The sequence below is a fragment of the Schistocerca piceifrons genome, chromosome 4 (assembly GCF_021461385.2).
Source record: "Schistocerca piceifrons isolate TAMUIC-IGC-003096 chromosome 4, iqSchPice1.1, whole genome shotgun sequence".
NCBI lineage: Eukaryota > Metazoa > Arthropoda > Insecta > Orthoptera > Acrididae > Schistocerca > Schistocerca piceifrons.
The window spans coordinates 583533823-583556766 of record NC_060141.1 but is presented as its reverse complement, the minus strand read 5'-3'; the positions used below and the strand labels follow the sequence as shown (position 1 = coordinate 583556766).

General features: G+C 38.2%; 1 protein-coding gene across 1 annotated transcript in view; it reads left to right on the top strand.

Moving 5' to 3' along the window:
• Window positions 1-22944, top strand: part of LOC124796447 (laminin subunit alpha) — a 380942-nt gene that overhangs the window by 91574 nt on the left and 266424 nt on the right. Inside the window, exons 2-11 of the mRNA XM_047260652.1 lie at window positions 5555-5682; window positions 5764-5872; window positions 7325-7495; window positions 7609-7822; window positions 10543-10752; window positions 10955-11227; window positions 12495-12632; window positions 13651-13923; window positions 15902-16036; window positions 18420-18584. Of these exons, the coding sequence (XP_047116608.1) occupies window positions 5585-5682; window positions 5764-5872; window positions 7325-7495; window positions 7609-7822; window positions 10543-10752; window positions 10955-11227; window positions 12495-12632; window positions 13651-13923; window positions 15902-16036; window positions 18420-18584 (1786 nt within the window). The 5' untranslated portion in view covers window positions 5555-5584. The remainder of the gene's footprint in view (window positions 1-5554; window positions 5683-5763; window positions 5873-7324; window positions 7496-7608; window positions 7823-10542; window positions 10753-10954; window positions 11228-12494; window positions 12633-13650; window positions 13924-15901; window positions 16037-18419; window positions 18585-22944) is intronic.

The window sequence follows — 22944 nt, the reverse complement described above, 5'->3', positions numbered from 1 at the left end:
TCCGCCCCGAGCAGATGCAACGAACAAAAGCGAACAAAAATTTAAAAAAAAAAAAAAAAGCGCTTCTAGGCGCTACAGTCTGGAACCGCGCGACCGCTACGGTCGCAGGTTCGAATCCTGCCTCGGGCATGGATGTGTGTGATGTCCTTAGGTTAGTTAGGTTTAAGTAGTTCTAAGTTCTAGGGGACTGATGACCTCAGATGTTAAGTCCCATAGTGCTCAAAGCCATTTGCACTTTATCTTTTCCTACATTGTTGGTATTGTTAAATTTTCACTTTGCAGTGATCTGAAACTTCTTGGCGGATTAAAGCTTTATGAACGGCCGAGACTCGAATTTCGTACCTTTACCTTTAGCGGTCAAGTGCTCTGCCGTCTTTTTATCTCATTTTGTTCTATATTGTTCGTTGAATTTGTTCATGGCGGACGTCCGATGACACTCGTTCAGGTTGTTCGTTGATCCGTTCACTCTTTTTTTTTTTTTTTTTTTTATTACAAAGGGTAGCTAAATCCTTTGACCGAACACGCTGAGCTACCGTGCAGGCGTTGTGATGGGCACACAACACCCAGTCCCCTGCCTAGAATCGAACCCGGCCCCCTGCATGATGGACGGTAACGCTACCGCTACGCCATCTGAGCTACTCAAGCACTTTCACGGCCTTCGCTCATAGTAATACATCCGCCAAGTTTGAAATGTAGGTAAAGAGGTACTGAAGGAAGTAAAGCTGTGAGGAGCGGTCGTCTGTGATGCTTGGGTAGCTGAGTCAGTAGAGCACTTGACGCTAAAGGCAGAAGTCCCGAGTTTGAGTCTCGGTCGAGCAAGCAATTTTAATTTGCCGGGAAGTTTCACATCAGTGCACAATCTGCTGCAGAGTGAAAATTTCATTCTGCAGTAGTTTTTATATTTGTTGCTCATATGCAGTTCTACAACTTCTCTTTATTTTATTAGTGTATGGATCCTTCAGCTATATTAAATATCTCACATTACATGCAGTCGTTTTCGGCGTTCCCATGCACCATTTTAGACCTCTTCTGAGATGCACTACTTGTGAAAGATAATACGGAAGATTACCTTGAAAACTCTGGCAGCTTAGATGCAGTCCGATTTAAATAAATTTGCATTTGACAGGTCTATAACAATGGGAGCTGGGCATTGTCGCTAAGTCTTCTTAGGTATGAAACTATTCTGGGCATGTAAATTTCGCCTCTTTCTTGCCTTATTTAAAATTACGAGCAGATTTTCGACATGCTTAGAGACGCTATAGAGATATATACCATATGTTACGTGATTTTCGTAGGAGGTACACACTGTGAACTCTATATTTGGTTCGATTTGAATATCGTCAAAATTGTAAAAACCTTTCTCGGAGCGTATAAGTGGCAAACGTAATGCGATGCTCAACTTTGGTAAGATCCGTTGTCGAGCGACTATTTTGAGTTTTGCTAATCAAGGGAGAAACATTAATTCATAGAGTTTTCCAGATATGGAGTGAAAGTTTGAAACTCTCTTCCAGACGGAAAAATTTCACCCGATAACTCTGATTAAGAACAAATTTTTACAGCTCTATAGAGACATATTTTCAACATTAATTTCAGATATCTTACGTGACGGGAGATGTTCAATGAATCAGTACAACTTCACACCAGGGAAGTGCTGCATGTTGTCATCTTTAGATATCAAATTCCACGTCAGATCCGTAATGAAGCTGTAACTGATTCCATCTGGCGACTGTCATGTAGGAAGTAGCAAATACGGTAACACGTTAGCTTCGAAGCAACAACAGAGAGCTACTTCTATTGGAATATGGGACCGCAATCCCCTCCACTCAATCGACCAATAGAAGCCAAAGGATACGTCCCTTTACTAATTTTCATTTGAAAAACTGAGTTTAATATCTGACTCTATCATTTTTTAATGTCCGCACTCAGTTCTGTCCTTATTTAATATAAGCTGCGCATCATTCAGTAATATATTATTGTTGCGCTCTAATTTTCTTGGTGATCAAAACCAATACAATTAGTCAGACTCAATGATGTAATGCACCAGGAAATTAACGAAAGAGTCATAGGCATGTGCTGCCATCAAAAGCAAACAGTTCGAGTTGACAAAAATCCAGAACGTTAGTTTTACTGCATGAACACGAAAATTTAGTATGCTGTAAACTTTTTTTTCCTTTCAGCATTTTGTGAGGGATGTCAGGGAGGAAAAGTTTTGTAAAGGTTGCTAATTATGTGTAAAGTTTGTTTCAAGCCGCTAACTGCTCTCATTCTCAAAGCCTTGACGAATATAGTCTGGATAATTAGGGCGGTGTGCGTTAAATACACTGCATCACGACATATACATAGTTTATGATACAAGACGGAAGGAAAAGTTTCATGTCCAGTCAATAAGGACATCGGCCTATAAAACCTCCAAAGTAAACGTCGCTATACAAATTTACAATAGTCTTCCGAGACCGTGACCCGGGTTAGCCGTTTAGTAATGCAGATAAGGAATTTGCTAGGAAACATTGCAGTTGATAGTGAAATTCGACTAGCATTGTCGATCATGTACAGGTCTTGCTGTTCATTAACGTGATAACATTTTGATGGCACCATAATATTTTCTTCCGCAGATAACTGAAAATTACCAAGTAAATCAAATAAATTTCATGCAATTGTCACGAGGTCTTCAGAAACAATGTCTTAAGCGAACCCAACTACAGAGCCCAACAATGTGACCGAAGAGCTTCGGTATTTGACTTCCCTATAAAATCGCAAATATTGTAATGTAGTGGAAGAATCCACCGTAAAGTCTTGCTTCCTTCTGTATGTAGCACTAACACATTAACAGAATCTCTGGTAGTGTACTGTAGTTGAAAAAGTTCTAGCTTTCTTGAAAATAGGAACGAAAGGTATTCGTTTTATAGATTACAGTAGTCTGTTCGTCAGTGCTAAAAGCACAAAATAGAAAACCAGCATTAAGTCGTACTGGCATATGTTTTCTTTTATGAAGCTGCAGTAAATTCCAATGTTTACAGATAGCTTAAGACATCATGGCATGATGAGATAATTTATGATAGTTTATTCAGTTGAGCAATCTAATAATACAGCTAAAGAGCTATTAAAAGTATTGAGTGTAGAGTAGGTCTGCCCATAGAGTAAAACTCTTCAGGGAACAAATGAATCATTGCTGCCAGTGATCATAATTGCCCTGCTGTTTAATTCATAAATACACCAAATGTATATTGATATAACTGATATTATATTTTCATTATTTACTGAAATGTTCTATTCTGATATTAAAAGTTTAGATGAAAAATGTAAAAATTCATCATAGTAAATAAAAAATTCAACGTAGTTTGATTACGGAATTAATGCTATTTCAATTTTAAAAATTGCTTAAATCATTTTGCTTGTGACAGCACTTTCCAATTTGCAGATGTGTATTTGAGTATATAATATTTACAAATATGTTTAGCTAGAAAATGTGCTGGTTTTGTAAATCAGTTGATGTTCTTCACTTTACACTAGTCATATGCCTTGAATCCTGCATGCATTTGTCATCTTGTCGTAACTTAACATTAAAAAAGTTGTTGTTTTACAGTGATATTATTAATTACCAAATAACATACCAGAGTAACTTTAATCATAGCTAGACATTGTGGTCATAAAACATCGATCATCTAAATAACTACTTGCTGTGACTCCTATTGTTGATAGTGAAATCACTGGAGGAGAACTGACAAATATGCTGATGGTTTTTGGGGGGAAGGGGGCTGATGTTGAATTTCTCTTGGTGTATATGGTGTTTAAAGAAATGTTTCCACACTTCCACCACATCTACATTATATGATTCCATGTCCCCATTATCTTTCTTTCTTCAAGTTATAGAAGTTCTTTATTTTCTAATTTGTATCTGTTGTAAGCCCTACTTGACTTTGATCCTGATTAGCTACAGTTAGAGGCGCCATTGTATAATTTTACTATTTGAGAAAAATGCAGCTGAAACCTCTTGCTTTATTCAGATTTGTGGACAGTTAACTGAGCAAGATGTAAAATGATCATACAGGTTTTTCTGTGTAAGTAAATTCATGCCTAAGTTCACTGTCATTGTATCCACTATGAATTCAAAGATTTTGTGTAAATCGTCTGATATGAATCATTTGGACAACACACTCTGAATATTATGAATCCAGTTTTCAGAGACACAGTTACAGTGAAAACTGATGAAAAGAGTTGCTAACATCTGTGATCCATGTATCTCATACGACAAAGAGAGAACATTATTTAATGCAGAGAATTAACTCAGGTCAAGACTGAAACATTCACTATAAAAAGTATACAAAATTCTTCACTGTGTCAACAAAAAGGTAAATGCCAGGTATCATGTGCAAAAAAATTCAAAATTCCAAGAATAAAGCAAAGGACGTTCGGAGTATTATTAGACACTAAAGTACAAATTCCGTAAGACAAATGATAACTCCCAGATAATAGGAGCACACAGGTCAAAAAATGTACCTTCAACAACCAGTTTATTAGACTTACTTGGACAGTCATTGCAATCTCCACTACCAGACACTTGTTTTGCCAAATCAGTTGTTACAGAAACCAGAAGAAGAATTTGGTAATTGAAATGCAATAACTGTTCTGGTTATGATGGCACTCTCTTCAACAAAAGTGATAAGATCTCATCAGTCTTGTTTCCTTTTAACCTAACCAGTCTTACAATGAGGGTCACTGTTCTCAATTTTAAAAGTTCAGTGAGATTTCTGGTACTCGTATTTGATGAGAGATTGATATATAGAGGCCAAAGACCGAAAGACATTGAATGTATTTAAATTCCTCAGCCACATGTCATGGGGAGCAGATAAAACATGTCTACCCAATTTGTACAAGGCTCCTGCCTTGATTGTGGCTGCTCAGTTTATGGCTCAGCTATGTCCTCTATTTTCAAATCATTGTTGCTGTTCACCATGCTTCAGTAGATTCGAGCCTTCAGAAATGGACCATAATTAGTGAGGCCGTTATGGACACACAAGAACCAGGACCTAGTGGTCTTAGTTCGCACCATGTATTTGTGTTTCTTTATGGTGGTAGACTCTTCCACCACCCTAATTAATAAGGATACTCAGAATTCTACTTAATTCTAAAGTCTGTATTAAACTGATGTTAGCTGTTTAGGTATGTGGACAGCTGATATTTTTCTGTGAAAAGTTACATAAAAGTTTTGTTTGAAGTATTGGATGAAAACAGCAGCTGAGAAGTTGATGAGGCAGAGTAATGGCTTTTTTCAAAGCAACTAATCTGTTGTTCCCACAATTATCACTAGATTAGCACTAGTCATAATTTGTTTTCAGTATAGTTTACAAAAGTAACCTGCAGTGGTCATTCCTGCCTTTTGATAAGACATTCCACATCACTGAAAGTTCCCCTCCAGGATGAGGTTTACAGATCACAGTGTAAAGAGAAACTTCCTGTTATGCCTATTATAGAGATATGACAACAACTGACAACAACCTTGTAGGGTATAAAAAAGTGTTGAACACTTTTAACACGCAATTTTATTTGCTTACAGGAATTTCATGTTGCATACGTTTTTATCAAAATGGCAAACTCACCTCGTCCCGGAATATGGGTCCTCGAAAGATCCCTTGATAATGGTGAGACGTATCAGCCATGGCAGTATTTTGCAGATTCTATTGGGTGAGCTGGAATTTTGTTTATGAGTTTGAATTGGTGTACAAATAATAACAAAACATTATCTCATTCTTTAATTATTTGCAGTGAATGTGAGAGGTATTTTGGCCCAGAAAGTGTGCAGTCTATCACTAGGGATGACTCTGTAATTTGTGAAACACAGTATTCAAAAGTTGTTCCACTTGAAGGTGGTGAGGTAAGTTAATGATTTTCTGGTTACATCTCTTTCCTCTTTTGTTCATAAGTTCATAATTAAATTTGTTCATCCGAATTGTAACTACCTAGAATCACTTTCAACATCACTGTGACAACAGATCGTAAAAGCTTTCTTTTGATGTGTTTAGTTTTTAGGACAATGGTAATGAAATTCATTTCCAGAAAACAAGATCCTACTGAAAACCTGTATACACTGTTTATTTCCCTTTATTTGAAACAGTAATACAGTTCCACATAAATTCTCTTCATTTAGAAACAATAATAGTGTTAAAAACAAAGCAGATACATATATTAGTGATCCAAAAAGGTAACCATTCACACTGATCACCCAAAACAGCTTAGCCTCTGTAATAGAGGTATACATTCTCAGAAATGGTAGAAGTGTATACCTCAGTTGATCAACAAACAAAAAATGAAGAGAGGCAACTACTAACTTGCCTGGGAGTGATAGGTTGTGGATAACAACACAAGGAGTGATTAAAAAATGCAATAGTTGCATTACATCATGTGCCCCCCCCCCCCTCCCCCCGCGCCACACATACACACACAAACTCTCTCTCTCTCTCTCTCTCTCATTCATTCACTATTCACAGGGAATTTTAAATCAAACAAATTTTTATGTTAATTTTGCACGTAAGATGCACATGAATTTTGAAAACAATTTTTAGAGGAAGAAAGTATGTCTTCTAATCTGTAAAATATGGTAATAATAAATACATAATCTTGAATATTAATTAATATTTCAAACATAAATTGGGTATATGATTTTTTTCAAAGGAAATGTAGGATGCTGAGACTTGATTAAAACATTATTCAGACCTATGAGGCTGGTGGTTTGTCTATAAAGTTGATTTTTATAAATATCAATTTTTCTAAAAACTTTTTGTCGTTCTCAGTGCCTCAATTCATTGTTTGGACTCTCGCATTTTGTAGTGCTTAAGGATTAAAAGCAGTTAATGTAGCCAAATAGACCGTTAACTAATCTGAATTTTGTATATACGAAGTTATGTTTAACAGGTTGTTGTTTCATGTCGGAACTGGATTTAAATTGAATCAGATTCGTTTGAGAGGAGGAGAAGATTCTATAGACAAAAATTAAGATTATTGCACCTATAAATTAATTGAGTGACAATATATTTTTAAATTTATGGATTTGTTTGAGGCCCTGTTTGTCAAGCTTCTGGTTTTAAAGGTGGAGCCTTGAGTAAATGATTCACGTCAGTCTGTCATGTATCAGGAACAGAGCCATCAGTTCCACAAACTTTACATTAGATGAGAAATAATGTAGCATTCTTTTAAATGTTGTTGGCATACTTAATAGACTCTTTCGATTATCATTCTTTTATGGAAAATTTATCATTGTACATTTAATGATATATCTTTGAAGTCTTGAAATTTTTATGTGTTATTTCTGATCTTGATGCTGTTGTAGATTGTAGTTTCCCTACTAAATAACCGACCATCTGCAAATGATTTCTTCAACTCTACAATTCTACAAGAATGGACTCGAGCAACTAACGTCAGACTGCGCCTGTTACGCACAAAAACATTCCTAGGACATCTCATGTCAATTGCTCGGCAAGATCCAACTGTTACCAGAAGGGTGAGATTTTTCACAAAAATTTTAAAATCCTAGAATTCAACATACACAAATGCATTTATATTACTGTGACTAAATATTTGATGTAAGATTTAACACATGTGCATTTTTTTCAGTACTTTTACTCCATTAAAGACATCAGTATTGGTGGACGTTGTGTGTGCAATGGACATGCTGATACTTGTGATATAACTGATCCAAATGATCCATACAAGCTGCTGTGTCGCTGTCAACACAATACATGTGGAGCAAATTGTGATACTTGTTGTAAAGGATTTGAGCAAAAGGCGTGGCGCCAGTCAAAAAGCTTCAAACCTTTTGTCTGTGAACGTAAGTCAAGAGATTAGATGCCCTACACATAATGTCATTTCGTTTCAGTGTTTACATTGGTCTTAACAGTGTTTACAAGTGCCATTGCTAAATTTTTGAGGATGTGAAAGAATACCTACTTCTCCAAAAAGTTATGTTTATGTCTCTTCAGAGTGCTCACATTCAAGATGTGTGTATTGGTTCAAGGTGTCATGATGTGCCTTACTGAGAGAATTGTTACAAACATTTAGTACCAATGAAATTACTCCCAAGGGCTCAGAACAGTGCCGGCTTATGATTATTTCTTTTTTGGGAAGAAAAAGAGATCCCATAGATCCAGATCTGGGTTGTAAACTAGATTCAGAATGGGATGGTATCATGTCTCCACCACAAACTCTTTTGCTTCAACAAGAACCCAGTGTGACCCATGTTTGCCAATTTTTTGCTTATTTCTCTTGTATTTTCATGAGAAGCTTATGAAGGCATTCACCACCTTCTTAATCTGCAGTTATTGTTCTACCTTGTGATTGTGATGATGTGCTTAATTCCAGTGAGGAAAGTGCACAGCATTCTTCTCTCCAACATTCTTGCTTTCTCTGTTCTTCTGGAGTCTTTGTTTGGGAAAATTCAAATCCGTGATTCCTGAATAGTATCAAGGTACAGTTGGTACAGTCATATGTCATCAGTAGTTTTGGTGATGAGTATGAAAATTTACTTTTCACTATCAAACTTATGAATCATATGTTGGTACTGTAAAAACTGAGCCTTCTGTTTCTGGTTTATGTGGCAAGGTACTCATCAGCATCAAACCTTCTTAATATGAAGACACTTGTGTAATCCCAATAGTTCATCAGAAATTCTGTCATTCTCAGAACAGAACACACCGTCTTCATTTGTGCTAGTTGCTGTGTACATGTTCTGACTTTGGTCTTCAAGCCAATTCACTTCCTGTTTGAATTAAATGAATCAAAGATAAATATTATGGCCACAGAAGGGGAATAACCCAAAATTGCAAACCCATGCTAAGAACAATGATTCACTCTCAAACTTGCTTTCAAATTGTAAATCACAGATACATAGAAATGCTTCCATTTTAATGGCATGGGTAACATTGACACTGGATATTGGATGGAATACAACATGGAAGCTCTACTTTCATATCTAATGGTTATGCAGTGGTGAGACTTTCTGCAATAAATTAGGCTGGATGTTGCTATTGAGTTCGGTCATTCTCAAAACCCTCCCATTATGTGCACGTGTGTGACAGATATCATTCTTTCATTGTAAGGAATCCTTCAGGTAATCTGTTGGGGAGACTTACAAAGCTCCTCAGATTATTTAACATCTCACAGGTTATTCCTTGCATTACCTCAGTTATTTAGTGTGTGGTATTCTTTGTCTTGTATAGTATGTGACATTGTTGAGCATGTGAATGAAAAAGTGCTGGAAGAACATCATTTTTACTGAGCTTTGTATATAATTTCCAGGGATATTGTGGGCAACTTTTCACAAAGGTGCTACATAGAAACCAAGTTCTGGGAAACGATACAAAATGGATACCAATCATGTTGGCAAATGTTCGTGAAACACGAGGAAAACATATGCTTGTGCTTTTTTTGCAGGTACTTTAGGTGTGCAGAGGAATGTTTCTGTGCTTTGAGATGGATGAAACATGAGTGTCTTAAAAGCAGTCCATTGATTGGCATCATTCAATTTCCCCTCATCTAGCAAAATTCAAACAGACAGAATCTGTGTGTAAAATCATAACAACTCTGTTTGAAGATACAAAAAGTGTTCTCTTTGTTCGTTTTATGGATTCAGTATCACCAGTAACATATAAGATGCCCTCTCACTTTAGAGACTGAGACATGTAATTCATAGTAAACACATAAAAATCAAAGATCTGAAATTATCTTGATTCCTGGTAATGCATTCTTACTCTAGCCACCAGCACTGTCCATATGATTTGGGATACCAGGCAGATTTTTTGAACTGTTGTGTGAATTGCTCCTTTTTTCTCCTATACTTCGAAATAAATGGCTTTCTTCCTGATATTTTGAAATTGTGTACTAGTGAATTGTTTGAAATTTCTTGAGAGATTAAAATAGTGTGCTGGACTGGGACTGTTTAGTTGTAGACTGCCAAAAATCTAGGTGTTGGACTTACGTGTAAAGGGTTTTCAGGAAGCATGTTCTGCTGTTCTGAAAGCAGTTGGACAATAGTTTATATACATGATCTATATAATACATTTTTCAACTATATTTATCTTCAGTGACCCACTGACGTTTGCTTTTAAGAGATGTATTGTAGTTATAACTGAATTTTGAGATGGAACGATCTACAGTCAAAGTTTATTCCTTCCTGGAATCTTTTACACCATAACACATCATCGTTGGAAATATATTTTATAGCATTCAATTTTATTTTGTAGATTTGTACAATGGAAAGTCCAGGATAGAATAACAACAATATTATGAAAGGGGTAGATTGCTACTTGCCACATAGTGAAGGCATTGAATTGCAGACGGGTACAGTGAAAAGACAGCTACTAAGTTTTCAGCCAAAGGGCCTTTGTCAGAAGTAGAAAACACACACGTGATCAGATTCTCACAAGCACAACTCATGCACACATGGCCACTATCTCTGGGTGCTGTGTTGTACATTTTGTACTTTTGTTACTGTGATATAATTCTTATAAAATAATTTACTTATCTGACCTAAAATTGTTTCTTGCTTTATAGCATGTAACTGCTTTGGACATACTGAAGAATGTGAATATGATCCTGAAGTGGATGCCAAAGGATTATCGTTGGATATTCATGGAAATTATGAAGGTGGAGGTGTTTGCAAAAATTGCCGTGACAACACTGAAGGAATCAACTGTAACCAATGCAAGCCTGGATTTTACCGTCCCTATGGCAAAATGCTTAATGAAACTGATGTTTGCCAACGTGAGTAAAAACTGATAGTGCACTACAGAAATTGTGACGATAAGACAAAAAAATACTTAGAACATTTGTTATCTGTATCAAAATAAATTAAACAGAAATTTTGTGAACACCAAATAAGATGTAGCTCAAGTATATAAATTAAATCTTCAGACACACATCACGCTTTTAAAGACATTGATACAATGAATGTAATTATTTGCAGCCTGTCAATGTGATTACTTCTATGCAACTGGAAACTGTGCAGAAGGCTCAGGACAGTGTGAATGTCGACCAGAATTCACACCACCAAATTGTGATAGTTGCAGTTTTGGATATTATGGCTATCCTGACTGCAAACCATGTGAATGCCATTTAAATGGAACAAGAGGCTTTCATTGTGAACCTACTAATGGGCTATGTCCATGCAAGGCCAACTATCGTGGAAAGTTCTGCACTGAATGTGAAGAAGGCTTTTACAACTTCCCTGAATGTCTCGGTAATATATGAACAAATACTAACATAAAGCATTAAAGTACATAAGTATCTAGCTTTAGTTCATAAAACGTAATAAAGTGATACATGCAGTGCTGTTTTTCTGGAGGAACGCTGGGGGACACGTACCCCTAAACTTTTTTGTTGACAAAGTAATTTTTTTACAAAGTTGAGAACTTGAAAGAGTGCCAAAGATTTATTTCATGGAAGTAAATTTTTTATTTCATTTTTTTGTGCTGGTAATTGCATTATGAACCATAGCAGTGCAGATTTTGGTGGGAAAAGTGATGTCATTGACTGTTTCAAGCATTTTGAAGCTGCGGCAACTGTTCTCGACAACTGAATCTCTGGCAGCCAGTTCGACAAGCATGTAGTGCCCTGGCCTGCTAATAGTAGGCGATGGTAGTGCTAAACAGATATGCGTACGCTCAAACGCCAAGCTATTGCTAGGTGTCTCTATGGTCCCACTACCACGATCCTTCGCGATTCATTGCCATCTTTGTTTTGTTGTTCTTTATTCGTTTGCGTTTGCGTTTGCTGTTCCGTTCTTGACAGTTGTGCAAAGTTTTACAGTGTCCTGTCTTTTGTTGCAACTTATAAGTTAAGTTGGAGGTGAGAGATGAGCAGAAAACTAACAAACTATTTTACTTGTTCTCCTGCATCTAAAAAACCAAAAATTGTCAATAATTCATGTGCAAGGGAAAAGCCAGTAAGTTCAACATCAGTGGATGACGAAAGTGAAACTGTAAACCTTTATTGTTCAGGGGTTGATGGGAATCACATGCTTCATTTGAGGTGATGTAAACTGAAGTGTTCGATACCACATTCTCTTGTATGTTTGAGTGTTTCTTGGTATCGCATGCTTCATTTGAGCTGTTAAAGTCAACCAAAGAGTCTGATACTTTTTTTTTACATGTAGATGACCGTCATGGCTAAAAGCGGACGGGTGGTATCCCATGCTTCAGTTATAAGTAATTTTCGCTGCATTATATCCAATGTTGGAGTACCCTCAAACTTTCTTTTAGAAAAAAAGCACTGGATACATGTAAAGACTCAACCATTATTTTGTTGTATGGGAGTTTAGTTTTCAATCTTTGTGTAAACCTGGTCTAACCTCTCAAATTACATTAAATTTGTAGTTATACAAGGGGACTGTTTACAGTGATAACACATGCTTCTAAACATCAGTAATATATTTTCCATAAGAATGTGATATTTTAATTGTTTGCTTAAAACAGAGAAATAAATTAATGTGAATGAACTTTTTCTAGCTTGTGACTGTAATCCTGAGGGTTCCACAAGTGATAAATGTGATGTTTCCTCCGGACAGTGTTTCTGCAAGAACAATTATGGCGGAAGAACTTGCTCAGAATGCCAAGACGGTTATTCACATTATCCAGAATGTAGATGTAAGTTATTATTTGTAATTTGTTTTGTTAGGACATTGTTGATTCACAAATGTTATCATTCTCTAAACATGTATTTTAAAAATTTGGTATTCCTTATTCTTAGACCTGAATTATAGCTACTGTATTGTATTGAAATTACAAATTGTCTAATATTAGATGGAGCAATACATAAAATAAGGGAAAGGCAACCTCTCACCTACTGCAAATTGATGTAGGGAGCACAGAAACATGTAAGAGAAAACAGCATTCACACTAACTTTTGAGCACTAGCTCTTTTTCTGGCAAAAGTAAGCACACAACCACATGGACACACAAACACATACTCCCGTGACCACTGCAAGACTAATCTGTTATCTACAGAGACATTTACAGTACACTCTGCAAGTCATTGTTTAGCTCTTTTGTGAGAATATTTTGTTGTGTTACTTGCAGAAGTTAACTAACGGTATTCATGATTGTATACAGTTTTAGAAATTGGAATACAACTTTGTATATTTGGTGTACTGATTTTAACTAAATATTAACCCAGAAGTTCTGTATTTGTGGTAGCAATGCATATTTACATTCTTTGAATTACATTCTTTGCACAGCCAATGTGGGTGTCTTCTGTAACAAACTGTTCATGAAATGTTATAACATTAAAATTATTACATTCAGAAATTCAGCTTTTTATGTAGAGTACCCAGAGAATTCTCAAAAAGATAGATAAATGTCATCCTAAAATATCACACCCATAAGTCACAATGTAATTCACATTATCAAAATTTAAAACAATGTGTGCCGTACATAATTTCTTTGTCATGAAAGTAGTGGTGTTTTAATGGTATTTTGTCAAATAGCTCCTGGTTTATGAATCTTGTTCTCTATTGCAAAATTACAAGTTGGTTTTTGTAAAATAGCAAATCATTGTATAATGCTTTTGCTGAATCAGTTTTCTACAGCAGCACATTAAAAACGATAGTGTAACATTTAATTAATGTTAAGCAGGTAGTTTATTTTGTTATGTATTTTTTTACAGATTGTAATTGTGATATTCGGGGTACACTTCCTGGTGTGTGCAGCAAGGAAACAGGCCAGTGTTTATGCCGAGAAGGATATGGGGGTGAGCGTTGTGACAGATGTGTGCCTGGCTACTATGGTTACCCAGATTGTCGACCTTGCAGTTGCAGTGAAGTTGGCAGCTCGTCAACTGTGTGTGATGCCTCTGGAAGATGTAGTTGTTTAATAAATTTCTCAGGGAGAACATGTAATCAGTGCAGTCCTGGACATTATCAATATCCTGAATGTCTCAGTGAGTAATAACCTACCTTTTTCTTTCATAATCTGTCACATTTGGTTGTACATGTAAAAAGCGTGATTATGTCATGTGTTATATTCCAATAATTTCTTCTTTCTTCAGTATTCTACACTCCTGGAAATTGAAATAAGAACACCGTGAATTCATTGTCCCAGGAAGGGGAAACTTTATTGACACATTCCTGGGGTCAGATACATCACATGATCACACTGACAGAACCACAGGCACATAGACACAGGCAACAGAGCATGCACAATGTCGGCACTAGTACAGTGTATATCCACCTTTCGCAGCAATGCAGGCTGCTATTCTCCCATGGAGACGATCGTAGAGATGCTGGATGTAGTTCTGTGGAACGGCTTGCCATGCCATTTCCACCTGGCGCCTCAGTTGGACCAGCGTTCGTGCTGGACGTGCAGACCGCGTGAGACGACGCTTCATCCAGTCCCAAACATGCTCAATGGGGGACAGATCCGGAGATCTTGCTGGCCAGGGTAGTTGACTTACACCTTCTAGAGCACATTGGGTGGCACGGAATACATGCGGACGTGCATTGTCCTGTTGGAACAGCAAGTTCCCTTGCCGGTCTAGGAATGGTAGAACGATGGGTTCGATGACGGTTTGGATGTACCGTGCACTATTCAGTGTCCCCTCGACGATCACCAGTGGTGTACGGCCAGTGTAGGAGATCGCTCCCCACACCATGATGCCGGGTGTTGGCCCTGTGTGCCTCGGTCGTATGCAGTCCTGATTGTGGCGCTCACCTGCACGGCGCCAAACACGCATACGACCATCATTGGCACCAAGGCAGAAGCGACTCTCATCGCTGAAGACGACACGTCTCCATTTGTCCCTCCATTCACGCCTGTCGCGACACCACTGGAGGCGGGCTGCACGATGCTGGGGCGTGAGCGGAAGACGGCCTAACGGTGTGCGGGACCGTAGCCCAGCTTCATGGAGACGGTTGCGAATGGTCCTCGCCGATACCCCAGGAGCAACAGTGTCCCTAATTTGCTGGGAAGTGGCGGTGCGGTCCCCTACGGCACTGCGTAGGATCCTACGGTCTTGGCGTGCATCCGTGCGTCGCTGCGGTCCGGTCCCAGGTCGACGGGCACGTGCACCTTCCGCCGACCACTGGCGACAACATCGATGTACTGTGGAGACCTCACGCCCCACGTGTTGAGCAATTCGGCGGTACGTCCACCCGGCCTCCCGCATGCCCACTACACGCCCTCGCTCAAAGTCCGTCAACTGCACATACGGTTCACGTCCACGCTGTCGCGGCATGCTACCAGTGTTAAAGACTGCGATGGAGCTCTGTATGCCACGGCAAACTGGCTGACACTGACGGCGGCGGTGCACAAATCCTGCGCAGCTAGCGCCATTCGACGGCCAACACCGCGGTTCCTGGTGTGTCCGCTGTGCCGTGCGTGTGATCATTGCTTGTACAGCCCTCTCGCAGTGTCCGGAGCAAGTATGGTGGGTCTGACACACCGGTGTCAATGTGTTCTTTTTTCCATTTCCAGGAGTGTATATGTAACACATATATAAAGCAGTCCGCAATGACTATTGCATATTGATGTAATAATTTAAATAATCATGTGAAAAAAATCTCCTTAAAATCCATTTAGCAGTAGTCATTTTTAATCAATCTATCTAAGGTTCTGCAGAATCGTACAGCAGCATCAGTCATATATTTTCATTGATGATTTCACATTTGTTAGACAACCAATCTAGTTACCTTTCTATGGTTATCAATCACAGTTTCTGTAAAAGAATAACTGTGTTAGCATCTAAATATTTTTTGTAAAAATATAACTACCAGTCTGACTGAACACAAAAAAAAAACTTACCATGTGTCAGTATGTGGGTAAAATCTCAGAAAAGTGTAATGCACTAGACTGTACATTGTAAATCTATGAATGCAATCAGTCATATTTCTCCAGTTAATAAATTGATTTACATATTTCAGGCTGTGACTGTGATCCTCAAGGGTCCATTGGTATATCTTGTGATAATGATGGCAAATGTCAGTGTAAGAGCAATTTTGATGGAAATCATTGTGACCAGTGCAAGGAAGGATTCTACAACTTTCCCATTTGTGAAGGTATGGATGCTCTTAATAATTTGCAACTTTATTCAATGTACAGCAAAGAAAATGAAAGAATTCAACATGGATACAGTTAAGTATGTCTTGTGGATTACTGTTGACCAAGTGATGTATTTTATATTTTGATGTTTGTTTTAATTTTTATAAGGCATGTTAAGTGATTAAAATTTTTTGGTAACATTTGCTGGGAGCAGAGATCTTGTAACCTATATAAAATAACTAAAAAAACGGTCTAGTTCACAATGGTACTTTATTAAAATGACCAGTTTTGGCCTATACTTAGGCTATCTTCAGAAACCACCATCAGCTGAAGATGACTATATGTACAAAGGTCAGCTGGCCTCATTCGCTGAAACTGTCAAAGTTTTAGTGACTGAGGTCAACTGTCTGTTGTACACATCATCAGCTTCAGCTGATGATGCTGTCTGAAGATTGCCTAAGTATAGGCCTAAACCAGTCACTGTAATATAGTACCTTCATAATCTAACCTCTTTTTTCACTGGTTTCATATTAACGGAAATGTTGCCAAAGATAAAATTAAAGTTGAAATGAAACTGAGTATTAAACAACAAGGAAATTTTATAGAATATCTTAGCTACTTCCAAATCTCAGTTGGTTATAAACTAGCTCGATCCAGGATATAACTGCAGTTTAGAAACAATCCAGTTAGTTTGGTATAAGTACTTGCAATTTTCTAAAAGTCTCTGACATCTCACATGCTTGTACTGGTTCATTGCACAAAACTAAGCCTCAGCTCTTCAGAAGCAAATGCCAACCATCGTTCATTTCTATGTGCACATTGTATATGGATAATAAGAGGAGAGGTGCTTAAATAGCTCAACCCGGTACTTATAGACATCCAAGCATAATCATATTGATGCAGTGCCGCTCATCTGGGATGCAATCAGTTAAAAGCCATACAGGGTTCACCATAAAAAGGTCCTAAACAAAAGGAAATGAAGTGATAATTCTTAATCATCTCCCAGAGTGCTGAATTAAATTCCTTTTGCCCAATTAAACTTTGTTTGCTGAAGTTTTGTAGCTGATTTCCAGAATTTCAGTAATCTGTCAGTATTTTTCTTCAAAAGTTATCTTTGAACAGATTTAAGTTCTGTCAGCAAAATTGCTTCATGATAAAGGCAGACTGTCGATACGTCATTGAACCATAATGACTCAACTACAGTTCCATTTGCAGTTTACAGCCTTTTCCCTATAATTTTAGATAAGCAAATGGCTAGTTGATCATCCAGATTATCAGAAGCACATTTTGGGATGTCTGTTTCTCTTGCTGAATCTACCAGATTTTCAAAGCAACAATAAGAAGAATCATCTGCAGAAATAAACTTTGATTTAAGTTATTAGCTACCATTATTTTTATCTTATGTAAGCCAGTTTATAAAAGAAGAAAAATTACAGAATAACCTTTACATCTCATTTTTCTTTAACAGCATACTAAATTTGTGCATGCATGTACTACTTCTTTCCAACAGTTAGCATGATCTTAGAACATAAGCTCTAAGATTGTAATTTGGTTGGGAACCTTACTGGACAATTGTAGAGTTTTTGGGGGAAAAAGCAATCATAAAATGTATATTTTGTAGAGGAAGGAATGCTTTTTCATATATTGATCAACAAAAAGTGTGAAGCAAGTTTGAAAGTCCACAATTTTATTAGCCACATTCAGCCCCATGTCACAACCTATATATGCAAAAGTGGTAAAGCTTGCAGGTTTTATAAACAAACTACTATCTAAGAAACTGCGAAGAGTGTTGTAGTGAGCAAATTTGTTGACGACTTTGATTGCCACATGGAACAAAATTTTGAATGAAGTGATGTGTAATTACATAATGTTTACAATGCAAATTGTTCAATCATATTACCAAGTTTTGCATCTTTACAACAGTTATTCTTTAACCCACAACATTTTAAGAGTGGCCAAAATTTTTGAAATGTTGCATTTTTACATTGTTATGGACATCACTTAAGAGGCTCTACTTACACTGTATAGAAATTTGTGGGCTAGAAATGTGCATATCTCCATTTCAGAACTTAACAAATGTACACACAAAATTTGAACAAAATATGATATGGTGGAGGTGATGTTTAACCACCGTATAGGAGTGATAGATATGCCCACAGCTGTGGGGCTTTTGTCTGACATTGTGCAAACCAGTTAAGAGTAACCCTTGTATTGAAGAGAAATGAGCAGTCACACTGTCATTTTCGAGATATGAGGTATATGCAGGCTGAGCACTGTTAAATGATTCTGATAATTTCTGTGAAAGCTTGATTGTATTGTCAGATATGATTTTGTAAGTATTGTGTAAAATATGAATAAACTACATTTTCTATAATTTATTACTTCTTAAATTTTTTCCAGAGTGCAACTGTGATCCTGCTGGGGTTGTGGAAACTTTCGCTGGCTGCGGGTCTGTTCCTCCAGGGGAACTCTGCCAGTGCAAGGATAGAGTCCAAGGAAGGATCTGTAATGAGTGCCGACCTCTTTTTTGGAATCTGCAGGCTTCAAATCCAGATGGCTGTGAAAGTAATTATATTTCACTTCATTAACTTCTGACTTAAGCTTACTATTTTAATCATTGTAGCTGTTATCTTGCTCCATCTAGCAGAGTTGTTATTTTTAATGATAATGCAACATTTTCCACATACTTTATTGTTGTAATGGACAAAATATCACTTGTCGGCACAGTGGTGTTTCTTAGCTATACTCCTGGAGGAGGCCAAGATGATACTGAAACGAATAAAATATTAGACTACTTTATTGCAACTAGAAGAAAATGAAATACTTAACTTCGTAACAATCCATGTCCACAGGAGTGTCATGGTTATTTATTACTGTCACTGAACATTAGTGTATCACTTGATATAGAACAAAACACTAATCTCTCCTTACAGAGTACAACTGCCAATAAACATTTATGCAGAGCTCTGTTTAATACAACTATCGAACTGCTGTCTCAGTAGAGAGACAACTCTGTCATCTTCAGCAATGATTGCAGACTAGGCTGAGCAGCACTGCCCTCAGACTTGAGTAAGCATGCTGATGCGGTGACCTGTGGAAATTCTTGTGGGCGTTTCTACACTGACACTGCTCATTCATCACTGCATCCAGCAGTGACTGTGCTTACTTACCACTTCATAGCAAGGTACCAACCCTGCCATGGCACTCCGATTTTTAGATGACACCACATCCTCCCCCATAAACCTCCACACCATTGTTGTATAGTGCTGTGTCACATAGCGATGGAAGAAGAAAGAACTGATTGTGGATGTAGATGAGAAGATACGGAGTAGAATGACAGCTGATGGCAGTTCCCTGTCTGTGCACTGGTATCCATGTTGCCATGTTGCGATTTACAAATAGCACAGGCAAAAGCAAGGGGATCTTCTGGGGTGGCATGATTGGCGTTCGGTGGCGGTTTCTCCACAGACATCGGCACAGGCTGAAGGACAGATGTTGATGTTGGTGATGGCAGCAACAGTGGTAGCACAATGTCCACCTCCATGAGCACCATCTCTGTGGGCACCACTCTGGACAGTACTGTCCGCAACTGGTGGAGATAATCTCTGCAGTGGTGGCGCAACATTGATCTCCATGGGCATGATTCTGGATAGTGCTGGCCATGGCTGGTGGAGATGCACAGATGTCTGCTGTTGTGGAGACCAGTGGGGTGTTGGATATGTGGGCAGAACCACTGACATAAATGTAAGAGCACCACAGATCATTCTGCTGAAACTGATGCAGCAGAGTGGAACCTTGTATGATGTAACAAGAAGCTCCTAAGGTTTTTGTTATGACACCATGCTCCCAATGCTGTTTCTTACCAAAAGTATTTAAGGAGGCCACTCTGCAGCTGAAATTTTGTCTGACATTCTGGATTGAATTGTTTTTGTGGCAGCCGCAGAAGATGCAGTGGGGTTTGGTGGCAACAATCGTTTAATAATCCTACTGGTGACTTCCCATCAAGAGGCAAGGAGTGGTTAGAAGGAAGAAAAATCTTTGAGGCTTGCTCCCATGTGTGGTAGCAACGTATTTCTCCATGTGAATTTTGAACTTTTGAACTATCCGTTCAGCTTCACCATTAGACTGAGGGTGAAAAGGAGCAGTAGTCACATGGTATGTGTAGTTGGCACCACAAGACTGTTGAAAATCAGCTGACGTGAATAGCAGTCCATTGTCCGAAACAAGGATTTGAGGGAAACCTTGAAGACAAAAAATGAAGACAAAGCCGATACTATATTTACAGTATTGGTGGATATCATGGGGACAACAAAAGGAAATTTACTGTATGTTCTGTCACCAAAAACTATCATGCATTCCAGAATGGACTTGTGAAATCAGTATGGATGCAGTGCCACGGTCTGGATGTACGTGGCCACTCATAGAAGAATTGTAGTGGAGCTGATTGATGTTCTGCGCAAACCTTGGAACGAGATGTCATTTGCTCAGTCTGGGCGTCGATGCCCTGCCAAGTTCAATGACGTCTCCCCAGTGACCTTGAGGCAATAAAAACAAAGCTTCCTACTGGAAGGAATGAGGAATCACAACACATGCAGTGTCATTCTGTGTATGCAACAGCAGAACACCTGATCATGCGCATAGCATGTGATGATGTAAAAAAATAGCAATGTTGCCACTGAGAAGGGAATTTCTTTCAAACTACACAGCCACCCATGGAACACATACTGCAGAAATAACCTGAAGTGCTGTGTCAGAAGCAGTTGCTGTGGCAGTATGCTGAAAATTGAAAGGAAAATTTTGAAGACTTACAAAATCCTGAGTATTGATTTAATATCATGTTTCCTCAGATGACTGACCAGTAACCAAGACAACAAGTCAGCATTTGAATGTTGGGCAGTGAGCCTGTACAACAACTCCAGCAGATAATTAGACAATATCAGTCCCAATCGTTACAATTTTTGTGCTGTCTGTGATGGGACAGGGTTGGAAGGATTGAACGGGTCCATTAAAGGCTGATGATCTGTATAGCTTCCAACTGTGCAAATGGTGTAACTTTGTAACACCATAGATAAGGGTGAACCCTTCTTTTTCAAGCTGACTGTAATTATGCTGTGCTTTGTTAAGGTCTTTTGAGGCAAAAGCAATAGGCCTGTCAGCAGAACCTATTCTATGGGAGTGCACAGCTCCAATCCCGTAAGAAGACGCATCCACAGCTGACACAACAGGCTTATCTGGATCAAAATGAGTCAAACAACGATGACTTACATGTCCTTTAATTGCTGAATTGCATTTTGATGGTCTTGAGACCACACAAAGGGAACAACTTTCTGGCACAGCCAGTTTAGCAGAGCAGCAATCTATGCAGTGTTTGCAATGAATTTAATATGATAAAAAAGCTTCCCCATGCCAGCTTGGAGTTCCATAATGTTACAGGGTGATGGCAGATCATTAATCACAGACAAATGCAAATCATCAAAGTTCTTTGCTGAAGAAGGAGCACTTTTTCTTGTTGCGCTTTGAGCCACCTGCAGAAAGAAATTGAAATAAGTTGTCTAAATTTGTCAAATGTTCAGCAGCAGATGTACGACCTGTGACAACAGTATTGTCCAGATGCTTTGTACTGGAAAGGACTTTTGCTATTAATTGTTCATCCACGATCCAGTGTAAAATAACAAGAGCTGAAGCACTTCCAAACAGTAGTTTTGAAACTGGAACAAACCCAGGGGAGCGTTGATCACAAAATTTCACATGGGCTGCTCATCCAGCAGTAACTGTAAGCATGCCTCATGTAAGTCAGTCTGATCTGCCCTGTTCCAATCTGACCATTAATTTCTCCAGTTGTGGAAGAGGAAAGGAATGCAAGACAGTTTGTGGTTTTACTGTGGCTTTAAAATCAACACACAAATGTAAACCTCCTGATAAATTTTTGAGAATGACCAAAGGTGAGGCCCACTGACTTTCAGAAATTGGTTGGATATCCCCATTGTCTTTCCATCCTGAACAACTCAGTCATGTATTGCATGGGGGACTGGTCTTGCAAGCAAAAATAATGGTTGCACGTTGTCTTTAACAGTGTTGTGCCCTTCAAAACCTTTATTCCTTCCTAAACCTGATTCAAACAGTTCACTGTACTTACTGCACAAGTTAGAAACAATCATGTGACACTGAAACACTGACTTTGAACACACTATCTCATATGCACAGACTGAACACATCAGATATGTATAAACCAAAAACGTCTGCCTTGTTCCTCTAACTGATTACATAATGTATATTTATTTATTTATTAAGTAAAGCACATTTTGTGATGGTACAAAAATTTATGGCGAACTACACACACCAAGCACTGGTGTGTCATGTTTGTTATAGACGGACAAAACAGACGTAGACTTCTGTAGCTGTGGACTGCCGATCCTTTCATATGTGTCTTTACTGATAAGGGAAACAAATGCACCTGTGTGTAACTAAAATTTAACTGTCTTTCAAGGTAGTCTTAATTGCAGAAAAAGTTTGTTCTTCTGTCTTTGTACTACAGCAGAAGATTTCTGTGACACGGAAATGTGAGCCTTCACTTGTGCTGTCTCTAATGGTAATGCAGACACAACATGCACTTGTTGATTGCTTCGCTGAAGCCATGAGCCTGCCCTACGCTGGCCCTGACCCAAGCTTGGGCTGCCTTGTAAACAGACTGTTCGATTATGATCTTGCCTACCAAACTGGAAATACTTTGTGTCACGACACTGAAAATCTTTTCTATCATGATTTGAAAAGCACTGAGGACAAGACTTCCTCACAGTTTTCTGTAATACATTTCATGTTGCACAAGACTATGAGTTTCTACCTTTACATTTACTATTAGTCTCAGCTTTATTTCATTCAGTTTAACACGAGCATGAACCTTAGACTGAGTGATTATGCACTTTTG